We start from the raw sequence: 23,026 nt of genomic DNA on the forward strand, positions 1-23,026 counted from the left end.
GATTTATAATCGAATGATATTTAGTCTTCATAATTTAATAATTTTATCATTCGATTTTTAAAAAAGAACTATTATTTTTATTTTTAAAAGATAATCGTTTTGACAATATTTACTAATTACAAATGTTTATGCTTTATATTTAACTTATTTTTAATCATATCTTTAAAAATAAAGTATCGTTTGATTAAATACGAAAACCTGAAATGAAAATTATATTTATTCTATGATGTTTTGAGCTGTCTTAACATTGACCAATTGGCATTATGAATAAATTTCTGAATATTCCAAATTCAAAAAAGTTTTATGAATTTTAAATTTCGAAAACAATTTAAATATCAGACGATTATAAACCACAAATTCGTTTAAAGTGAACATTATAACTATATCCTACTATCTACTGTACATACAAATCTAATATTATTCTATATTAAAATGAAAATACTCAGTCTGTCGTTTTGATATAACTGGTAACTCCTACGATTCGAAAAAGAGACATAATTAAATCGAATTAAATGCGTTAATTATAAATAAATCTTCGAGACTAGTCGACAAGTTCTTTGGCTATGATAAAATATATCTTCGTCTGTGGAAGATATCTATGGACATAGTACATTATATCGTTTTGTTTTAAAGTACGTAAACAGACTCAAAATAATATTTTACATATGATATAGTCGATGTTCTGAACTCTAAAATTTATAAATACATATATGAGACAACATCACATACATTATTCTGATCCCAATGTAAGTAGCTAAAGCAATTGTCTTATGGAAAATCTGATGTACGACGGTACCACAAACACCCAGACCCAAGACAACATAGAAAACCAATGATAATCTACATTGACTCGGCCGGAAATCGAACCCGGCACACGGTACACACCACTCGATCACGGAGGTCGTCAAATTGTCGTTGAATCGTCAATTTGGATTGCGATATATCGTAGATTCACAACGATATATCGCTTTGCTAACAGATCTTTGCTGGAAGCATCTTCAAACTTACTTTTTTTATAATAAAAAATTGGCTTGATATCAATACTCGTATAAACTGATATGAAAAGACATAAAAATCATGACATGGTTCCCTGAGGCCACCAATGTCAGCCATAAAATCTAAGATATTACGCACTATTATGCATTTACCCAGACGAAGTTGCATGTAAAAATGTACCTTTTAAGCAAACTTACAAGTGATCTAGATTAATACATAGTTTTCGCAAAAACGCGCCTTTTTATGTAATATTTATTTGAAGTCTGTTTACGTTTTTTAATTCAAACAATCTCTTAAACTTTTAAAGATTATGCTTTAAACAATTCTTTATAAAATTCATTTAAGACTACCACGAATGTACTCAATGTTACCATATTAAAAAATAAAAACATTTGTTACAATAAAAAAAAAATATAGATATACATAAAATGTGTAACAATAAAATATATAAGAACCATAGATTGTATTAAAATTATATGATAAGAGTAAATTTACCCTCGTAATACAATAACGTGATCTATTATTTTTTTTTTTTTACAAAATGGTGGCTTAAACAAACGGTTACATTCAGCCACAAGGACTTGCGTACAAAAAATATTCATCGCAAACATTATGCACTATTCATCTATATTCTCACTACATATACCGTGCTTTACAAATACATATATCTACATATATATTATAATTAGGAATAATCCTTCACACAAGCACCGATATGTCGAAATGGACTAAGATTTTTTTTATCTATACAACTAAATTGATACTAATATTTTTAGAATATCATTTCTATCACCTAGGGACAATAATAAACGCCTGTTTCATCACGTTCGATTGTGAATTACTTAGTTGATATAGATTTTTAAAAATAATGGGATAAAATTGTTCGTAGAAATTTAAGCTAATATAATGCTCCTCTCTTTCTGTCGTATTATATTATGCGTATGTCTGTAAGAGAGAATAGATCAAATTCACATATAACCTCTTTCACAATACAAAATGAGATAACCAATAATTTCTTCTTAATATTTGCTTCATAAAAACTTATATATGACATAAATTATACAATTTCGACTTACAGTGTTTCTTTCTTTGAGTTATTAAAATGATATAACAGGCGTTAGTCGAATCGTACTATAAATCGGTTTACTTTTGAAGTCGTACTTAACACAGTACAAAATAGACATTATTAAAAGATGCATTTACAAATAATTTTGCACATTATTTCCAAACTATATTACTTTGACAGCATGAAAAACATTACTATCTCCTTTTAACATTCAGTTTTAAAAAGGGACAAACAGAGAAGTTTGTTTTTGTTGCAATCATTATCTTTAGAGTTTTTTGACATCAAAATTGACAAAAATGTATAGAAATCTTTATTTCTATGTATGATGTTTAAACTGGGGGCATTGTTTTGTGAATGAAATGCGTTGTAAATACATCTTTTAACAAGTACACAATTGTCTATATAATTATAATATAATTAAAGTGATTTATTTTTACTATCTTAAAATTAACAAATCATTTGAATACTTCGAAAGGAATGGCAAGTTACAAGGTTGAATCTGTGCGAGCGACCAGCTAAAATATTATAAAGAAAAACAATACATTTTTTCATACACTCCTAACTTCACTAATGATTCTCAATAGATTCATAGTTAGAGTAAAATTATTAAAGAAGTTAAACCATATTTAGAGATCTGAAATGATTAATAACATATTTAATAAGCTTATTAATTAATAATCTCAATTAAATATAGGCTCGGAGAAATAGGTAAACGAATGGCAGTGCATTGTCAAAGCAGACAAAAAAGGTTTGATTTTAATTGAGGACATTTAAATTTGTTTTTATAAATTATCTTTGTATATTGTAGCTGGTCGAAAGAATGGCATTCGGTGTTCGTTATTTAAAAATATTTAAACGTGAGTCAGTTTGAAATAAGAACATAATATTATGATCTTCATTAGCTATTAAAGTATATGAAAAGATGTCAGTTAAAAATTATAAAAATGATTATGACTGTTGTATTAACATAATTATATAATTAGTATTTAATGACTTTACTGTGTATAAAAGACTTATTTTTTTATTTTCAAATAGACATATACATACGTCTCATATGACATTTTTTTTTATAAAAAATCTCTATAAAATTGTAACGTTAGTATTATGATAACATCACAACGCAAATGTTGATAAAATTATATTATGTAAAAAAAAATACTTTTCATTTCTTAAAACAACCTCAATTTAAACAGGTGAAGCTGCCGTTAAGTAAAGTTTGTTCATAAAATGACGTCGACATGGCACAGATTAAAAATTACAGAGATAGCAATATTGATACTCTCGTACACTCGAATAGCATTGGAAATAAATATTTTCGAGGAAAATAATCCTAATTGGCAGTTAAATCTACATACCCTGGTACTGGGGGGACGATTCCCGTTTTTACTTTTCTTACAGCCTTCAATTATTTTTTTATGAAAATTTATTGTCCGATCCTCAAAAACCTACCACACAGGGCTCTCTTTTCGAAAAAATATACTTATTTTTATGTTTATCGAAGGTAGTTTGTGTAAAGAAAAGAATTGTTATTCAAAAATATTGTTTCAAGTCGTAAATGCTGTTGAATTAATTTTCAATCTTATTTCAAAGTTCATGAATGTATAAAACTGACCATTCTTAATATTAATGTTAATGCCGCTTGAGTAGTGTTTTTGTTCATTTCAATGAAATATTTAAACTATTGTCCGATGAACAAATTTATCATTAAAATTAAATATTAAAAACAAAAAGACAACACACGTGTCTTAATAATCCAAAATATCATATGAAAGAGAGCCCGAAGCTTTAGCCCTTCACTAGAAGCCGTCTAAAAATCCACTCAGGACTCGACTTAATATAACAAAATTCCCTCCATTACACAGACTGTTCGAATGTAATGCCCACGGCACACACATGGGCGCATTATTACAGATAACAAACTCGAAGCAGAATCCGAGCGCAATTCCAAATTTGAAACAGTCTCGGGCTGTCAAGCAGTCCGCGTAGAATTCTAAGGTTCCAAATTTAAAAAGTGTCACCGAGGCACCGTGTCACTGACCTCAGAGCGCACCGATGTCGGGGTAGGCGTGCGGCACGTTTGAAACAGTCTCGGGTTGTGGTTGTGTCCCGCGCCGAATTCTATGGTTCCAAATTTAAAAAGTGTCACCGAGGCACCGTGTCACTGAGCTCACAGCGCCGATGTCGGGGTAGGCGCGCGGCACGTTTGAAACAGTATCGGATTATGGTTGTGTCCTGCGCAGAATTCTAAAGTTCGAAATTTAAATCGTGTCACCGACCTCACAGCGCACCGATGTCGGGGTAGGCGTGCGGAACGTTTGAAACAGTCTCGGGTTGTGGTTGTTTCCCGCGCAGAATTCTAAGGTTCGAAATTTAAATCGTGTCACCGAGGCACCGTGTCACTGACCTCACAGCGCGCCGATGTCGGGGTAGGCGTGCGGCACTACGGCGGCCTCGCGGTACTGCAGCGGGTCGGCGCGGAACTCCACGGCCTGGAGCGCCATGTGTCCGTACACGCGGCTGAAGCGGTCGACGCAGGCCGAGCGCTGCGACATGTGGCGCGCGTCCGCCGACAGCATCTCGGTGTTCGTGCACTCCGGACACTTGAACTTCTTCCTCGGCGTCACCTGGAAACGGACAATTGGTTACATGTTTATACTCTTAAGCTTTCTGTTTTAATATTTTATATCGAATAAAATAGTTTACGGTAGTGATTTTTTTGGGAGTGTTTTAATATTTGAAAGATAATGTTCATTAAAATATTTCTTCAATAACAACTGATACTTTTTACAGCTTGCAAATTTGCAACTGAGTACATTAAGTCTGTCACTTAATGTACTCAACTGCAAATTGGGTATTTAAATTCATTTATCATTAATAATTTGGGATTTTTTTAGTTATTATCAAAGAGCAAAACATTTGTACTCTTTACGTGATTTAATATAAATGCTACTTTGGCCTAGGAATTAACTAGAGGAGGGGAGCTTAGAATATTTCTGATCTACTTATGGGGACCTACCCATTTTTTTATTGTGCAGAATAGTATCTACTTAAAATCAATAACTGAAGGCATGGGGTTTCCCATCTTAACGAGTGTCTAAATGTGACAAAGAGTTAAGCGTTTCCAAAATTACGATAAAAATTTGACAAATATACAATTTTTAGTGACTTAAAACGAACCATAAAAAATCCCAAATTTGTCGTCGTCAGGCAGGCTGTAAGTCTGTCAAAATTATATTCCAATGCTTACAAAGACACAACGACCTCAAATAAAGGCAATAATTGGTGACAACAAGACGGTGCAACAGACTTGTTTACATAATTCACTTCATGTGAATTCATTAATAATTAATCCCTCAGTTTTACTAGAACCGTTGACACGAAATGTCGATAACGAGTATTTCCGCATTTCATTCCATCAGAATTAAAACTTTCTAGATCTATTAATTACTTGAAAACATATCTTGTAAACCTTTAAATATATTATACTATTATATTTTCCTTAAACCTGGCAGGTCTATTTGAATTACATAAAAATTTGCATCTATTTTAAAACAATGAAACATGGCTCTTAAAAAATAATTGGAACCAAAAAGTACCTTATATTTAGTTTACTTTGTGATAGCCCTTAACTAAATATGGAGTTTCAGTCAATACACATAAGCTACATATGAAATGTTTAATATTTTTGGAGTTCCAATATTTATGGGTAGTGTTGGTGACCAATAATAAAATAATCGAAGTAAACACTATAGGTTTCAAATAGAAGCGAAAAGGATTTTTCTTGAAACTAAGATTGCTACTAATACTTTAAAAACGCTCGCATGGTAAGTTTTAAAAACTACGCAATTGATCAAGATTCTAAAACGGTATAATTCATTACACGGTCGGCAAAAAAAATCTAGCTTATATTTTTTATACGAATTATTTCAGAATTCTTGCATTTAATTAGTTCGAATAACATTCCTGCCTATCTTAAGTAGCTTGCTACATATATTCTTTTGAAGTATATTTAACTGGTATTACCCGAGGTTTTGCTCGCGTGGAATTCCATTTATGACAAAAAGTGCTTCTTCTAAGAACACCTATCACAAATACCGTAATTATTTCAAGCTGAAATTAATTAATCTATGTATTATCTTGGGTAAAATAGTTGTCTAGGTGTTAAACTAATTAAAAAAGTTCAATTAATACAAACAAACAAATCCTCTGTTTTATTAGTAAGTACAGAAGTTAAGCGCATGTTATAACGTAATGTAGTATATAATCTTATAAGTTAAAATTAGCTGTGGCTTTTAGTTCTTAGCAACGTACGTGCGCTGTAAATTTATTGCTCTCCTGGGCTTTTAGGCTAATCAAGTAATTACTTAAACAGGAGCGACGTCAATTTAAAGCGTTGTCTTTATCGAATGATTTCATTTAAGAATTGACAATCTCGACTTTGAAAAGTCATATGTATACTATTTATCGCTTTTTTAAATAGTTTTGCAAATGTTTGTACCAGTTTATTTGACTATTTTATTCCTATGATTTCATAATGCATAAGGAATATTACAATATAAGCGACCTATTGGAACAAGGACCAATTTAAAATAAAAAAAAACAGACAATATTTTATACATTACTAGCGTACAGTTAATACAAACAAACAAATCCTTTGTGCGTAAGTCATTTTTTCCCGGTGTTAATGGGACGATAGCACTTAGCAGCACGTAGAAGATCGGTTATGGTCTTATTTTGAACGAGAACGCAATGACAGTTATTTCCGTATTTAAAAATAACCCTAATATTATAAACTTCAAAGCTTAAATTTGTTACGCAGCGACCGAACAATCTAACAAGTTGAATTTTAAGAAAATGGTGGCCTAGAGGATGTTATTTTTTTTAATAAATCAATAGGCAAAGCCGGAAGAATAACCTAGTATGACATATTTACCTTTATCGGAGGTTTCCTAGTCACGTTAGCGACTAGAAAGTTCATGGCGATGTCCTCGCAGTTGAAGTTGTCGTCGACCCAGGAGCGGATCTCGGCTGGCATCTTGTACGTGTAATACCAGGACCAGATCTTATGATGGAAGGCGGCGCCGGTTAGCACCTGGAATACGAAATTAACAACTAATGTATATAGCAGCTTGGCGAAGGGTTTTAGCTAAAAACAAGTATAAATATGTAAATAAATATGAGACAACATCACATACATTACTCTGATCCCAATGTAAGTGGCTGGAGCACTTGCGTTATGGAAATCAGAAGTAACGACGGTACCACAAACACCCAGACCAACACAACATAGAAAACTAATGGTAATCTACATCGACTCGGCCGGGTATCGAACCCGGGACCTCAGAGTGGCGTACCCATGAAAACCGGTGTACACATCACTCGACCACGGAGGTCGTCAAAGTATGCTTTGTCGAGTTATATTATAGACACAAAATGAATGAATTCAATTTATAATAATTGATAGGTTATCACAATAATTATATGCATCACTTTTCATGTAGACCTTTTTTATATATGGCAACACTATTCACAGACTTACCATTGATATCTGATTTGTCCATTCACTATGGTACCTCCAGGAGCTAGTGACGTTGTCCCACACGTGTAGACGTGACGGGAAACCCACTATTCTGTCGGGGAACTCCCGCCAAACATCAAACCTATAATTACAAATGAATCTATTGAAGACAAATAATAAGTTGTATTCCACTACCCTACAACCAAATTGAATTCATATTGTCACTTAAAATTACGTAAGTTATACAGTTATTTTGAATAAGTACACCATCCATTAAAGCGAATAGATCGAACTCGTAAACTTACTCTTCTAGATTCGTATTCTTCGCAAAATAATATTCTATATACAAAAAAAGTAAAACTGAATTAAGATTATTGCCAAAAATATCAGAACTCATTAAGCAGACAAATTTGAATTGAGTAGGAATTAGGAGTACCAAATTGTAACTAATAGCCAATACTTAAAAATACCCGGCAAACTTTATCACCATCAAATACAATATTTTATTAGATACCATCTGAACGGTTAGTTAATACTACTAATAATATGTTAATACAATACAGTAAATGTTAATACTAATAATAATACTTTTCCACATCCAATAACAATTTTAATTAATCATAACGGCCATTTTTTTCATATAACCATAACGAATTCCATAGACAATTTAAGATCTCGACCAATTACGTCAAATGAATGTCAATTGTATTTAACTTTTCTCTCTGCTATTGATACAGGCTTTGCAATCAGCGTCTGAACAATAACAGTATTATTGAACATAAATCGTTATCGACACGCCCATTTGAACTGTCATTTTACAAATCCGTAATGACATATGAAGTGAAGTATGTTTCAAGCCGAATTAATTGCAGAAGCGCTTTCAGATAAATTAGTAGAATTTGAAATCAAACGATAAATATAAATCACTCAAGCAATTAATTTAATTTACTATTTTTTTTATATAGATTAAAGTAATTGGGCCACTTGATGGATAGTGGTTATCACCGATCTTAGATAATATCGCTGTAAGACATATTAACTATTTCTTACATCACCAATATGCCACCAACCTTGGTAACTAAGATGTTATATCTCGTGCCTGTAGTTACACTGGCTCATCCTTCAAACCGGAAAACAACAATGTTCTTTTGGAGGTAGAATATCTTATGTATTGGTACTACCTACCCAGGCGAGCTTGCACAAAACCGTACCACCAAGTAAACTGAACTTGCTTAATATTTTTTACTACATTCAGTTCAAACCGTTTGTCGTCATTTCTTTTTAAATTATTATCAAAACTTTTATATAGAGATATATTTTCAGTTACCTTAGTATTTAGTAATGTCAATCAAGAAAATAGGCGCCAAAGGTACAACAAGCACGATAGATACTATATAGAAATGTTACAGAAATTTCAATCGTAAGCCTTTAGAGATAAGGTTCGAATTAATTTTGACGTATTTATAATCTCATTATGTCAGAACTAAAAGTGACAGCCAAGCGACGCTGGAGCGATATCGTGACTGGCGCTCGTAGTTTTAAACGATGGCTCTTTTTATTCAATAAATTTCGTTTAATCTCCTATTATTTATTTAGTCTTTATAAATATAGTTACGTCTTCTTAAGCCTTCATATTTTGGAATATTATTATTTCATGACTAGACAGAATTAAATGAATGAATCTTATTGATTTATTGGTGTGTTTTTCTGTTCCAATAATTGTCACTGACATAAACTAAAATACAATTAAAAATATATCAATGGTTATATATTTAGATCATGAACATGGATATGAATGGATATATAGGGAGAGGACGACCAAGGAAACGATAGATGGATTGTGTGAAAGACTATATGGTTAGAAAGAATGTTACTTGTGAGATGACGTCCGACAGAGAAGTATGGAAGAAGACATCCAAGTAAAATTGGGATAAGGGCAGGAGAATGATGATAATCTAAGGTTATCCTTTTCTATTTAATTTTGTCTGTTATCGCGGCATTTGAATAATTTCAATTATAACTCATGAATCTTATCCAGTTTCATACTCGAAAAATTATTCACGGAATTGATGCAGTAATGGCGGATACGCGAATTAGGTGAAGAATTGAAAATAGATTAAAAATTATACCGAAAAGGAATACAATAGTGGACAACAGGTACAAAAAATATAATCTGTCTGAACTGAAAACAGCATGACAAGCCAGATGATGATTTTATAAAAACTAAAGATGGATACATATCTTATACTATGACCACATACATATTTTGTAAATATATTTTTATAACAATATTACAGCTGTAAATATAATGTCTATCATATCTTGCACCGGAGCGAAGATTTCCCCCTTTTTAAAAGTAAGGAGCTTATTCAACCACAATTAATTTCATTATTTCTATTCCCCCTTATTAACCCCTCTCAAATTCTTAACTTATTAGATTATTTATACATCTAGGTGTGTGCCTTTATTGTTTTTGTGTGACAGTTACGCTTCATACTTGCCAACCGAGTAAGTACTACTTCACTAGTGTTTCGTTTAATGACAATTGTTAGCCGCTATTTTTGTGGCACTCTCATCTTTTCCTTAGAATATAAGCAAAATCAAAACAATTTTGCAAACTTATTTTCCTGCGATGTTCTATTAATTTGAATTCGCGTTCTTCGGGTAAGACATATGAAATCATGTCGAAAAATAAAGACAAAATCACTATAGCTATCATTTCCTATAATAAGACATATTAATTGAATCAATATAGAAACTCACCCAAATTCCAGCTCATCAGGCGTCAACATAACGATGTCATCATCAATCGTAAGTTGACATTCCGTTTCAATCTCGTCGTATGGAAAAAATCTATTCGACAACTTATTCTCTTTGGTCTGTATCACTTTCAACGGCTTATTTACTACTGGCCACTCAGATGCTGAAATGAAAGCGAAATATTTAAAAAAAAAAAAAAAAAACAATTAAAAAACAGAACAGGAGTGGAATTCATTAGTTGCGTTTTAAAAAACGAATTTAAACGTATTAATGTTAACGTGTAATTGCAATACAATGAAAAATCAATCTTATTAGCGAGGTATAGAGTTGATTTTTTCTCGTCGACGTATAATTTCACTCTCAGTACAATGAACATTAACAGAAGTTGCATGTATAATATTGAACGGATTAATTGCGTTTGCTCATTAAATCTGTTTTTCCATCTCTCGTCTGTTATTTAACATTTCGATCTGTTATCAAAACGTAGTAAGTACATTTAGGTTTATGTACGTACATTGTCATATTTATAAATAGTACGAAACGCCCAGCCTCGTGTACGCGTGTAAGGTTTCCTAACGAGATGAATTATGATGATATTTTAACCATCTTGATATGTAGAGATTACTCACGTAATAGTTATTTCAATATGCATCGATATCGCAAATTTTCAGCAATCTCTATTTTGATCGGTTTATAATACTATTCTCGCGCGCAAAGACCGAAACAAGAGCGTTTATTTAGGTACATTTAAATGTAAACAATGCAAATATTTGTAAAACATGAAACCGGCTTGTATATGTGAATATCAGATATGAGTATTACTCTACCGAGCAATAGGAATTGTAAAATGGTTTTACAGCGCTTATGTTTATAGGCCGTGAACACAACCTACCATCAGTTGGCCCATACATGCCTAAGCATAAATAATATTTTAGAATAAAAATATAATTCTTATACATTAATAGCGTAGGCAGAATATTGTCCCAGTGATTATGGGACGATAGCTGCACGTAGAAGATCGGTTTAGGTCGTATTTTGAAGAATTCCAACCGTAGATGTGTAATTGCAAATTACTAAATTATTACTATTACGAAAGGATTTTATTTTATATTACAGAGCGGAAAAAAGATACTGGCCTAGTAGAGCCTATTAAAAAAATCAAATGTACCTGTAATGTGCCTGTTTACAATGAAATAAAATCAAAACAACAAGTTGTTAATAAAGGTCAAGGGACAACATGGTTTCAACCAAATAACACGTGATCGTTAACCAAAAATGGTTGATTGGAACTCAGGCGAGCACTGCTGAATGTTCATGTGCTTTACTTGAGTTAATCTTTCTCGTGCTAAGTCAGTATCTAGACTATTAACTCCATTTTTGCGATCATCTCAGACCAAATCTTCATCTATTTCCGTTGCCACTTGTATCTGACCAACTTAGAAGATTTGATGGAGCGTGATGGGAAAAGCCATCCAAGGCATTCAACGAGAGGAAGACTTAAGGGAGCATTGATACCTTAACTTCTCTACTTGGTGGTAGGTCTTTGTGCAAGCCCGTCTGGGTAGATACCGCCCACACATCAATTATTCTACCGCCAAATAACAGTACTCAGTATTGTTGTGTTCCGGTTTGAAGGCTGAGTGAGCCATTGTAACTACAGCCACAAAGGACATAACATCTTAGTTCCCAAGACTGGTGGCATATTGACGATGCAAGGAATAGTTAATATTTCTTACTGCGTCATTGTCTATGGGTGATGGTGACCACTTACCATCAGGTGGCCCATATACTCGTCCGCCAACTTATATCATAAAAAAAATAGATTATTGACGTGACGAATTATTAATACATTTCTGTTTTTACAAAACGTTTAAATACTGAATCTTAACAAAGATGTTACGAGAACAATGTTATTAATTAATTTCAAAAATGGAATCAAAATTATATATTTGAACTTGTAACTTCGACCATGATTTTTCTGTATATCGTAAACAATAAATACATTTTCTCTATACGTATAATGAAATCGTAACAAGGCTTGGTTGTATGATTAATGGTCACGTTAATATAGACACAGGTCAAGAACCGCCTTTGTAACAATTAAATGATTATTTTTGTTTGCTATTAAATTTCAGTACACGAACTGTTTAAAACAGGCATTATCCTAATGATAACACGGAAAATACTGTTAAACTAAAAGATAACGTGTAAATTTCCCATTGCTCTAAAAAGTTTCATCTCATCTTTATGAGAAGGGTTGTCACCGAGCTGGTTAATTGGATTAGATAAACATTTGGTCAATATACAAATGTATAGTGAAATATATTATAGTAACGTATGGGACTTGAATATCTAGGATATTTTTGTTATTTCCACTTTTCAGAATATGATATACGAGACGAAAGAACGGACAAAAATCTTCTTCTATACTTATATTTTAAATGTGAGAGTAACTCTGTCTGTCTGTGTGTCGATATTTCACGACACTTTTCGCTGAACCGAAATTTGATGACAACAACAACAACAACAACAACAGCCTGTAAATTCCCACTGCTGGGCTAAAAGCCTCCTCTCCCTTAAAGGAGAAGGTTTGGAACATATTCCACCACGCTGTTCCAATGCGGGTTGGTGGAATACACATGTGGCAGAATTTCTATGAAATTTGTCACATGCAGGTTTCCTCACGATGTTTTCCTTCACCGCTGAGCACGAGATGAATTATAAAGACAAATTAAGCACATGAATCAGCAGTGCTTGCCTGGGTTTGAACCCACAATCATCGGTTAAGATGCACGCGTTCTAACCACTGGGCCATCTCTGCTCAAATTTGATGAAATCTAAAGAAAACTTGAACTCCAAGAACGGACATAGGTTAATTTTACCCTAAAACGAAAGGGAAAGCAGAGGGCCACTACTATGTCCATAACCTCTATTCAAGAGAACGAAGACAGTCTTAATAGCGCGTAAAATATATGTAAGTCACATTACACGAGTCATACGCCGTGCTAACGAGACACGCGACTATTAATAAGATAACAAATTCAATAAAATCAGAATAATAAAGGCGAACGATTTCCAATTTTCTCTTTAAAACTCATAATTATAGTGCTGAATGAACGTTCTTTTGGCACACTTAAGGCCTGATCAATCGTTACGTAAGTATCTTGAATCTTGGCGTTATGCGCTCGTATAGACAGGCTTAATTATGTATTACCGATTTTGTCATAAATGGGAATATTATCCTCTTTTCTTTAAATAGCCTTCAATTGTTTATTTTCCTTAATTGATTGAAATTTAAAACTATTATGAGGAGAAGTTAAGTAACCCTTTATATTATTGCTTGTTTATGCTTCGTTTAAACCTAGTGGGATACGATTAATTCGTTTATTTGCCCCCAAATTAATAGTACCCAACCAGTTTTACGAACGAGATGATATCAATATCAAAATCGTGTTACATTTGTCAGTAAATAAGACGCTTAATCAGAGGCATATTTAATTGTTCATAAAAAAGTAACGCTGTTATGTCTGTCTTCATAATTAAATCTACTTTCGAATCCATTTTCACTGTGATTATTCCTTCACGATAAATATGTCAAAGGCGATCGTCATTTGTTTATCCAGTTCGCAGAACGATTGCCGAGCATAAATATCTTCTAACGATAAATTAAATTTTTGAATAATTAGTTTACTTTAAACTATGATGGATAAATATTGGATTATATTGTTCAAATGGAAAAGATGGGATTAACGACAGTTTAATCGGATCTCAGTCGAAATAAATTTTATGTACCTACAACTTTTGTTACCAGCTGAATTTTAGTTAGGTTTGTTTAGTTATTATTTGATCACATCATTAATCATTTTAAAGCAACAATAACCCAGTAACTAAGGTGTATTTCAAATTGCGGATACAAAACCGAACAAGGGTCAATTAATATGAACTAGCTTTTGCCCGCGACTTCGTTCGCGTGGACTTCAGGTTCGTCCCGTCTAGTCTAGTAATCGCTAAAAATCGCTTCGTAAATAAGTCATTATTTCTCGTACAAAGTAAAGGATAAAAAATGGTTATTGTGGGTTATTCCTAAGAGATAAACATATACCAACACGGACTTTTTTGTAGACCTTTTTAAGTTGTACAATACTGTAGTACATTGTTTTGATCTACCTTGTAGGATTCAGTCAGCGTTTGCAATGTAAGCGCAAAAAATGTGTTTTTTTACGACCTTACATTAGAAACCTCAAAAATTGTAGCCTATGTGTTATTCTGATGTATAAGCTATATTGTGGTAAAGTTTCATTCAAATCCATTCAGTAGTTTTTACGTGAAAGAGTAACAAACATCCATAGATCCATACATACAAACTTTTGCCTTTATAATAGTAGTAGGATGTGCTTAATTTTTTTTACTTAAGGGTTTAGCTTGACTCCCTAAACAAATTCTAATCTGGGGATACAATATATTTGGTCAAAAAAACACAACGTAATTCCACGAAACATTTTGTACCCTATTAAATATTATTTATATTAACAAGAGACGATATATAGTTTAAAAAGATTCTTGCATGAAATCGACTCAATAGTAATCTGAAAATAATTGAGCTGTGCTGTTCCGACCACAAGAGTGGTAACGGCCTGTACAAGAACAGTTGTATAGATACCACCCACTCAATAGACCCATCGCTAAGCAACAATGTTTTGCCGACTTCTGTTCAATGGTACCTAAGTGTGAGGGAGTCAATAAAATTGCAAGAACAACCTCGAACTTTTGATGCGAATTACTAATTCAAGGTACAACCAATACTTATATAAATGCCAGTGATAGAAAGAGATAGCAATATAAAAGAAGAAACAACTCTTAAAAACAAATGCAGGAGATTATTTAATAATAACATATAGCACAGTACAATATATCTTTGAACACAGGTTTAATCACCCCTGAGATGAGTCATGAACACATGTTAACTTAGAGGTGTCTGCCCGAATGTGAACCGGCCACCTTAGATTGAAATTGGCATATTCTATTTACTTTCCATTTCAGCTCTATAACGTCTTAACAGTCTTAAGAATTATGCAATTATATCTTAATGAACATAAATTTTCTTACTGATACTAAAAAAATGTCACAACTCACATGGGGGTGGTTGTTTCTTCTGATTATTCCACACAACGAGTATCTTTGCGAGGCTCGGCGTCCTGACGAGTTTCCTGACGAGCGTGAACAGGCTGTCCACTCGGTCATACGTTAATATAACAGCAGTGAAGCCAGGGGACTTGGGTGCGGTCACCGGCAGGAACAGAGGGTTGACTGGACCGTACTATTTAAAAAAAAATAGTAATTTAATTCTATATCCTGGCAAAGACCTCATAGCCGCACTATTACTAATTCACTAACGTAAATAAATCGTTAACATATATGTTTATAAATTCTTAATAACCCAACTATTAATAACATTAAAAAAACTTATACGTAATAACCTCCAAACCATTTTAATGAATAATTTACATACTTATTACAATATATTTAGGCATTTGTTTATTTGTCTCGTATAGTTCTATAACAGCTGTAATAACATTATAATAATTAAAACGAATATTCCATACAATTATTTTAATATAATATCGTTTTAGCATAGATGATATTTATGTTTTGCACAAATCTAATTTTAACCGTTATCATTGTTTTTAGAAATACATTAATTTGTTGGATTTATTATGATAATGAGAAATTAATCAACGTGTTATTGGTCTCGTTTTTGCAAGATTGCGTTCCTCAATTCAAGCTCGATATCGCGTCAGTTTACTATATTCCGATGACTCCAATAGATAGTAATGGTATACTTTGTATCTCAGTTTAAATGAAACATTTAAAATACATTATAAACCGAAATTTTACTAAACAAACATTTTAAATAAGTGAAGATGTTGGCATTTATACTATTTCAATTATAGAGCGAAAATATTTTTTTTAAATATTGCCGTGATGAGGAAAGAATGGAATCACAGTACAAATTCGCCGAGAGTAATGGATTGGATCCGAGGTCATCTATTATGTTTGCTATATTTCTAGTGCTCTATAAAGTTTTTCACTCGATAGAAGAATAGAAAACATGGGCATTTCCGAGAGCCATTGTTGAAACTCTAACAAGAAAAGTTTGAAAAAAAAAAAAATTGTTCAATTAAGAATTCCTAACAATATAGCAAGTTGGCGATAAATCCAATTTCGCAGTGCTTCTCGAGCCATGAGTTTTAATTAAAGCATATTCAACTTCAAATGATCGGGTGCGATATGTGTCACATAATTTCTCCCTACACATGCACGAATAACGATGTTTTCCTTGACAGCAGTGCACGCGATAAATTTTTAATGTTTCTCCTTACATAAGCGTAAAGGCTCGAGTCCTCGTCGAGTTGTTATTTTTAGTTTTACGAACGCGACAACACTGACACATTTATCTAAGTACAGTGCTTTCCCTCCATAAGGGGCTTATCTTATAAGTCCGAGATTCTGGCCTTTTATTGTTGGATTTGCGGCCGTTTTGCATTTTCCTAACAAGAGACTAAACTACGATATAAAGAGATAATAATAAGTAATACAAAATAATAACAATCTTGACAGCGTTTAAATATATACCTTAAGCGTTTTAATTTAGAATTGTCTGTTTTAAACTCAAGTTAAGTTTTGTAAGTTTCTATAGAAATGGTGCACGAAAATGTTTAGCGTGTTTGGGATTTTTAATTTTTTTCATTATTCAGCAGACTTCGTCAAGAAACTTTTAGAGTGCCGTACTCTATAATTGAAATAAAATTTAATGAACAAAAAATTCGTTTCATTTTTAGGGTTCCAAAGTCAAACACAAAAACTCTCATAATTTCGCAATTGCTCATCGTTTGTCACTTTTCACAACTTGTATTTCTGCAGTTCTCAATGACGTCAAGAAATGTCTCATCTGCATTTTTTCCTAATTTTGTATTGTAAAAATCTTTACCCACCACATTATATAAGAAGTAACATTTGTTATTATTTTCTTGGCATGGTAAAAATGTTGTTCCCGATTACATAAAATGCAATTATTATCTATATTTTTAAATGTATTTATGAACAGAACAAAATGTATTTTATTACGTACATTAAGGAGTGAAGGTATTACTGAATAATTTCAATTCAGCATTTGGTCAATCCTCCACTGACATTTGAATTTTAACTTCCTATAATTTAATCATTCTAAATCGAACGTTTTTTACTCAATGTGAATATCAATGATCAAAAATTTGAGACAGTACAAAATTATTACAAAATACGTAATAATTATTACACGGAAACCTATCACCCACATAATCCGAACGAGCGTATACGAAAATATTTTAATTTAAATAATGCGAAATTTAATTAATTATAAAAGTGATAATTGCATACCAAATGCTCCGGCATGTTCCAGTCTTCATACATTCTAGCTGCTAATGGAAATACTTTCTCATTCATAATTTCTAGCATTGTCGATGTTATTCGTTCTATGCTAGAGAAGTATCTGTCATACACCCATCTCAACTGCCAATATAATTCCCCGCGCCTCTCCTTACTGACTGAATGTACAATTTTCAACATATTCTTTATATTCTCTTCGGGCACAAATAATGCAATTTTATTCCAATCTACGTGAGAATTAAATGGCATCACTATCGTATCAGCAATTATAATTGGGATACACTGAGATGCGATGATATCCATCAGGACCGGTTGAGCCAATCTAGCGCTACGCACTACCAGGCAAAACATACCCTCTTTCAAAATATCTGGGTAATCAAACACTTTCCCCGTTGTATATTCACAACGTTTCATATAATCTGTTTTACCAGATGCTGTCTTACATCTATCGAGTAATAATAAGTCATTTGAAGATGATGCTACACTTTGTAACTCTGCTAGATAATCTTCCGGTATGTTGAGTTGCGTTGATATAATCATGTAATTCTTCTGTTTCGGTTGTGAGTTGTTAATTTTTTGTGCTGTAGGACTGTACAGCGGCAATGATATGTCAAAACCGTATCTAAAAGTCCATGTATCAAACCCAGCTCCTGCTATAATCGCTTTACTAGTGTTGAGGTCGATAACCGTGTTGTAGTTTGGTGCAACACCGGCCACCATGTTAAATATGAGATGATTTTCACCATTATTCCAGCTGAAAAATAAACTTTTTAAGAACATATAAATTGATTAAATATTTAAAAGCACAGATTGAAAATCTTAAAACTTAAGATTCCTTCGAATATTATAAAATATACCTAATTTAGATTAAAATTTGAACAGAATATAGGGAATATGTATATTTAAAATGTGAAACAATAGTATAATTAATAGTGTATTGTTTGATCAAAGAAGTTAACAATATTGCAAAATAATTTATTATGTTTCAACTTCAGATAAAATGTTTTTCTACAGTTTTAATTCCATTGTTTAAATACAATAATAATTAATATTATAAATAAATTCAATATTATTATTGGTCCTTCACATCAACAACAATAAATTAAAGCTAATAACATGATAATTTAAAATTGATTACGTGACTAAGTTTGATTTATTATTATTTATATAGTTATTTGCCTTATTGGTACAGCAGTTAGCTAGTAAAGGATCAAAACCACGGTCATGGGTTCAAATCTCTGATTGGGATTTTGATTCAAGATTGTGTCAGCAGCTGCATACAATTTTAAAGATTTGAAAAACATGTAAAACTGTTGAAACCGAGTTTTGATTCCCACGTATTATGAGGTTGAGGGAATAAAGAGAACAACTTTATTTGGACATAGATCGCACTTTAATCTACTGATGACTGCTTGCTTCACCAGCAGGTCTGTCCAGGTGTAAAATCATCTTTATTTTAATTATATTTGCATATTTATTGTTTTACTGTAACATAATAGTCAAACCAAATTTTTTTTTCTATGTGTATATTGCTTCATATCATACCACATTTTTAAAACATTCTATAATTTATATGCAAAACTATATATGCCGCCCACTTTGCTAAATGTATGAAGCAATAAAATAACCATAAAATTAATTTAATTAAATAAAAACTATATGTCCAGTGTTGTACTTAACAAAATTATCAATTGCTTAGACTTATTTTAATACAAGCCATTATGAACAACAAAAATCCAATCATGGAATAACTTGCCTTTATCATATTAGTATATATGTACATAATTTAAATAAAACTTTAAACTTACTGTTCAAGTGACTGTAAAGCTTGTGAGACATGTTTGCTGGAAAAACTATTTTGATTTAATGTATCAATACTAGGCACTAATAAACAGGCATCATCTGGATTAGGCGTATAATATTTACTATTTTTAATTGTATTTAAAATCTCGTAAAACTCTCTAGAAAACTTTGATATTGCTTTTTCATCGTCCGTCCTGTAATCCTTAAGCGGATAGATGTATATCGTTATCTTATCGTGACCTCCTCTCCCACATTTATATACATTAAAACAACTCCAATAAGTGCAGTTTGTAACGCGCGGAGACGACGTCCGAGATTCACTTATAAGCGTCCGAACTGGTAAACTTGATGCATCCAAATTTATGGTTTCGTGGAAATCACCTCGAGGCGTACTTCCCGTGAATATATTACACACAACGATCAACACTAGAGATACTACAATAAACAATAGCAGGCCGACGAAGAACCTATGATACAGAATGTTCCTATACGATGTATACTTCGAATACTTGCTCGTTTTTAGAAAAGTCTCCGCAGCCATTTGTGATTTCGACGATTAAATTAGCATTCTTAATTTAGATATGGCACCCATTATTAGGTACTTCGATTATTTCTCATTCAAAACTTCATAAATTTGTAAAACACTATACAAAGCTGAAGCTTCACAATAAATTTGAGAACTGTCGAGTGTCGACTGTCGCTGTGGGTGACGGTCGTCTGACAAATTTGACTAATGTAATGTTGACGGGCAATATATGCACAGATAACAGTACTCTAATTAATAACAAAATTATTGTAGTTAAATATAACACATATCACTAATTCAATTTTTTAAAAGATATATCCTAAGTTGTTTTTTAATATTTCTTTAGATATAGTACACTTTAAATCGTAGATAAAAAAATGATACTAAGATGTTTCGTGAACGTATCCATATGTTAGTGACGTATATATGTAAACTTTCTTGTTTTTGTGTCAGTTTTGTGTTGTGCGTAGTTGTGGTTCAGTTTCTGATGGCTTGATTAATTTGATTAATATTTTATTTTTCTATTCCGATTACATATTTTGGTTCGAGCTTGACCAGAAATGGCTTTGCTACCACCTGACCCGGTTTATACAATCAGAAATGTCGATAATTCGCCAGTATATTGTCTGGCATTTAGCTTTTTACCGGGGGGACTGGAGAGGTTACTAGCCGGGTCGAAAAATGGATATGTTTATGCATACAACCTTCAGGTGAGATCAAATATTCTTAGTATAATAATGCCTTCTTTATTTTGAACTGCGTTGAAGATTGGAACTGATGTATACGGCTTCAATCTATTGCGCCTTTCTTTGTTTACTACCCTCATTTTGTGACCTAGAAAAATAGTAGATCAAATTTGCTCGTACGCAAACAAAGAATTTTATCATATGTTGCAAAATATGTATGAAGATGAAAACATTTCTTGTTTTGAGTAAAATTCGGTAGCAATTTATCAACATTGATTTGTCTATATCAGCATATTTTCGTGGCAGGTCTCACTATACATAAAAATTTGAAACATTAATTTATGAGTTATTTCGAAAGTGTTATTAATTTAGTTTTTATATTTTAGACAAACCGGGTCCAGCAAAAAATCAAAGTTGGTCAAGCTCCCATTCTTCATCTCATTCATACAAACAGCCAACTAATCACCCAAGAAAAAGGTGGAATATACAAAATTTTTACTCTTACTAATAGCGGCTATAAAGAACAACATACCATAGACAATGACTATCCTGGATTTTGTCGTTTTGATGCCAACACAAAACTCGAAACACTCTTTGTACCTGATAGGGAATCCAAAATACACATTTACAATTTTTCTGGTGAAAAGATTAATAGTTTGGTGCCAGAAAATGATTCTCCTAAACTTGGCGATCCAATGTGTTTAAAGTATATTGAATTTCCGAATGACAGGCCTCTCCTTCTGGTGGGCTATGAAGCAGGATGGCTCCTGCTATGGGATCTCAACACTAGTCAATGCATCAGTAAATTGCAAACTAAAGAATGTCCGATGTCAGTGGATTTCCATCTTGAACAACAAAGAGGCATGATCGGCAATGCATCAGATGTGATACAAATATTTAGTATAGGAAGAAAAGACTTGAGCTTGGCCCATAAATTGGATGTAAATATCAAAAACCCTGGAATAAATAAAGTTTGTACAAGAAATGATGGTAGAGTTTTTGCATCTGGTGGCTGGGATGGACACATCCGTATATTCTCCTGGTTCTCTTTGAGGCAATTGGTGGTACTTACAGAACACAGGCAAGCTGTGCAAGATGTTGTGTACTCCACTCAAAAAGTATCATTTTGGAATGCAAACATCATGGCAGCCGGGGGCCTTGACGGAGCAATAACCCTCTGGGACTTATACAATAATAATAAAAAGTAATTTTTCACTATATTTAAACAGTTCTCGAAGAAATCATAACATTGACATCTATATTTCTTAGCTTCAAAATTATATGTGAAGCTAAATTATTCAATCAACATTTATAAAAAAAATTTGCCTAAATTTTCTGATGCTCGATAAATATCAAATAATTTGAAAACAACTTATTTTGCATTTATTTTAATTCCATAGTTAAAAACATTGCTACAAATTGTTTGATATTTTCCATCAGCAAATATTATATTATTTGCAAGATAAAAACTTGTTTTGTCATCTTCATAAATTTTACAGTATTGTTTAAAATTGAATTATTATTGCCTATATTGCCTTCAATTCAATTGTTATAATAATTAAATATGAAATGCTTTAATTAATTTGTTGTAACAATTATAGTGCATATAACAAAGCCAATTGGATCTCTTTTGTACAAATAAAATGGGAAATAATCTTAAAAGTGGCCAAGCTGTTAGATGCTAAGAGAATTTGTTAAATGATATAGAAATGACTATTACGTTAATGATTTATAGCAATGTTTTCAGAGACATTAAAGCCTATGAAATTAAAGTTTCTTTTTTATTTTATTATTTTAAATGCCCTTTATTAATTCTTCAAATCTTATTCCTAAATCATCAAATCGTCATAATAAAAAAAAAATCTGTACAGTTTGGTTTTCATGTATTTTAATAATTCTCTTAAAGAAGTGTACCTGCGAGTTTGTGAGTGTTTGAATTTAATAAAAAAGTTATTGTTCAGTACAAAGGTTTTACTATAACTTCATAATTCTTGATTATGCAGCTTTTGTAATATTAAGTCGTTCCTGGGAGGCATCGGACGTGACGATGAAGTGGCGGCATGTACGCGGTACTAGACACGACAGTATTTGGACATTGCAGCGTGACTTTATTATTTTTTTACAAATATTATTTTGGTGCTCCAGTATTATTATATTTATATAGATTAAATAAAGACCTATCATATCATAAAAATGCAATGTAAACTTTTTGTTAGTTTGGTTTACATTTAGTGTGAGTAATAGGA

General features: G+C 32.3%; 2 protein-coding genes across 2 annotated transcripts; one reads left to right on the forward strand and one right to left on the reverse strand.

Annotated features, from left to right (window-relative positions):
• Positions 1-861: 861 nt before the first annotated feature.
• On the reverse strand, positions 862-20,293 carry LOC124543422 (exostosin-2). The gene is made up of 8 exons (XM_047121648.1): positions 19,574-20,293; positions 17,757-18,519; positions 15,474-15,657; positions 10,344-10,503; positions 7,602-7,722; positions 6,996-7,154; positions 4,433-4,686; positions 862-4,320 (listed from the first exon to the last, which is right to left on the reverse strand). Exons 1-7 carry the CDS (start codon positions 20,107-20,109, stop codon positions 4,468-4,470), a joined length of 2,142 nt encoding a protein of 713 aa, XP_046977604.1. The 5' UTR covers positions 20,110-20,293; the 3' UTR covers positions 862-4,320; positions 4,433-4,467.
• A 234-nt stretch (positions 20,294-20,527) lies between these two features.
• On the forward strand, positions 20,528-22,552 carry LOC124543431 (guanine nucleotide-binding protein subunit beta-like protein 1). The gene is made up of 2 exons (XM_047121659.1): positions 20,528-20,804; positions 21,167-22,552. The coding sequence occupies exons 1-2, from the start codon at positions 20,655-20,657 to the stop codon at positions 21,986-21,988; spliced, it is 972 nt and encodes a 323-aa protein (XP_046977615.1). The 5' UTR covers positions 20,528-20,654; the 3' UTR covers positions 21,989-22,552.
• Positions 22,553-23,026: the final 474 nt, after the last annotated feature.

The sequence above is a fragment of the Vanessa cardui genome, chromosome 3 (assembly GCF_905220365.1).
Source record: "Vanessa cardui chromosome 3, ilVanCard2.1, whole genome shotgun sequence".
NCBI classification, from domain to species: Eukaryota; Metazoa; Arthropoda; class Insecta; order Lepidoptera; family Nymphalidae; genus Vanessa; species Vanessa cardui.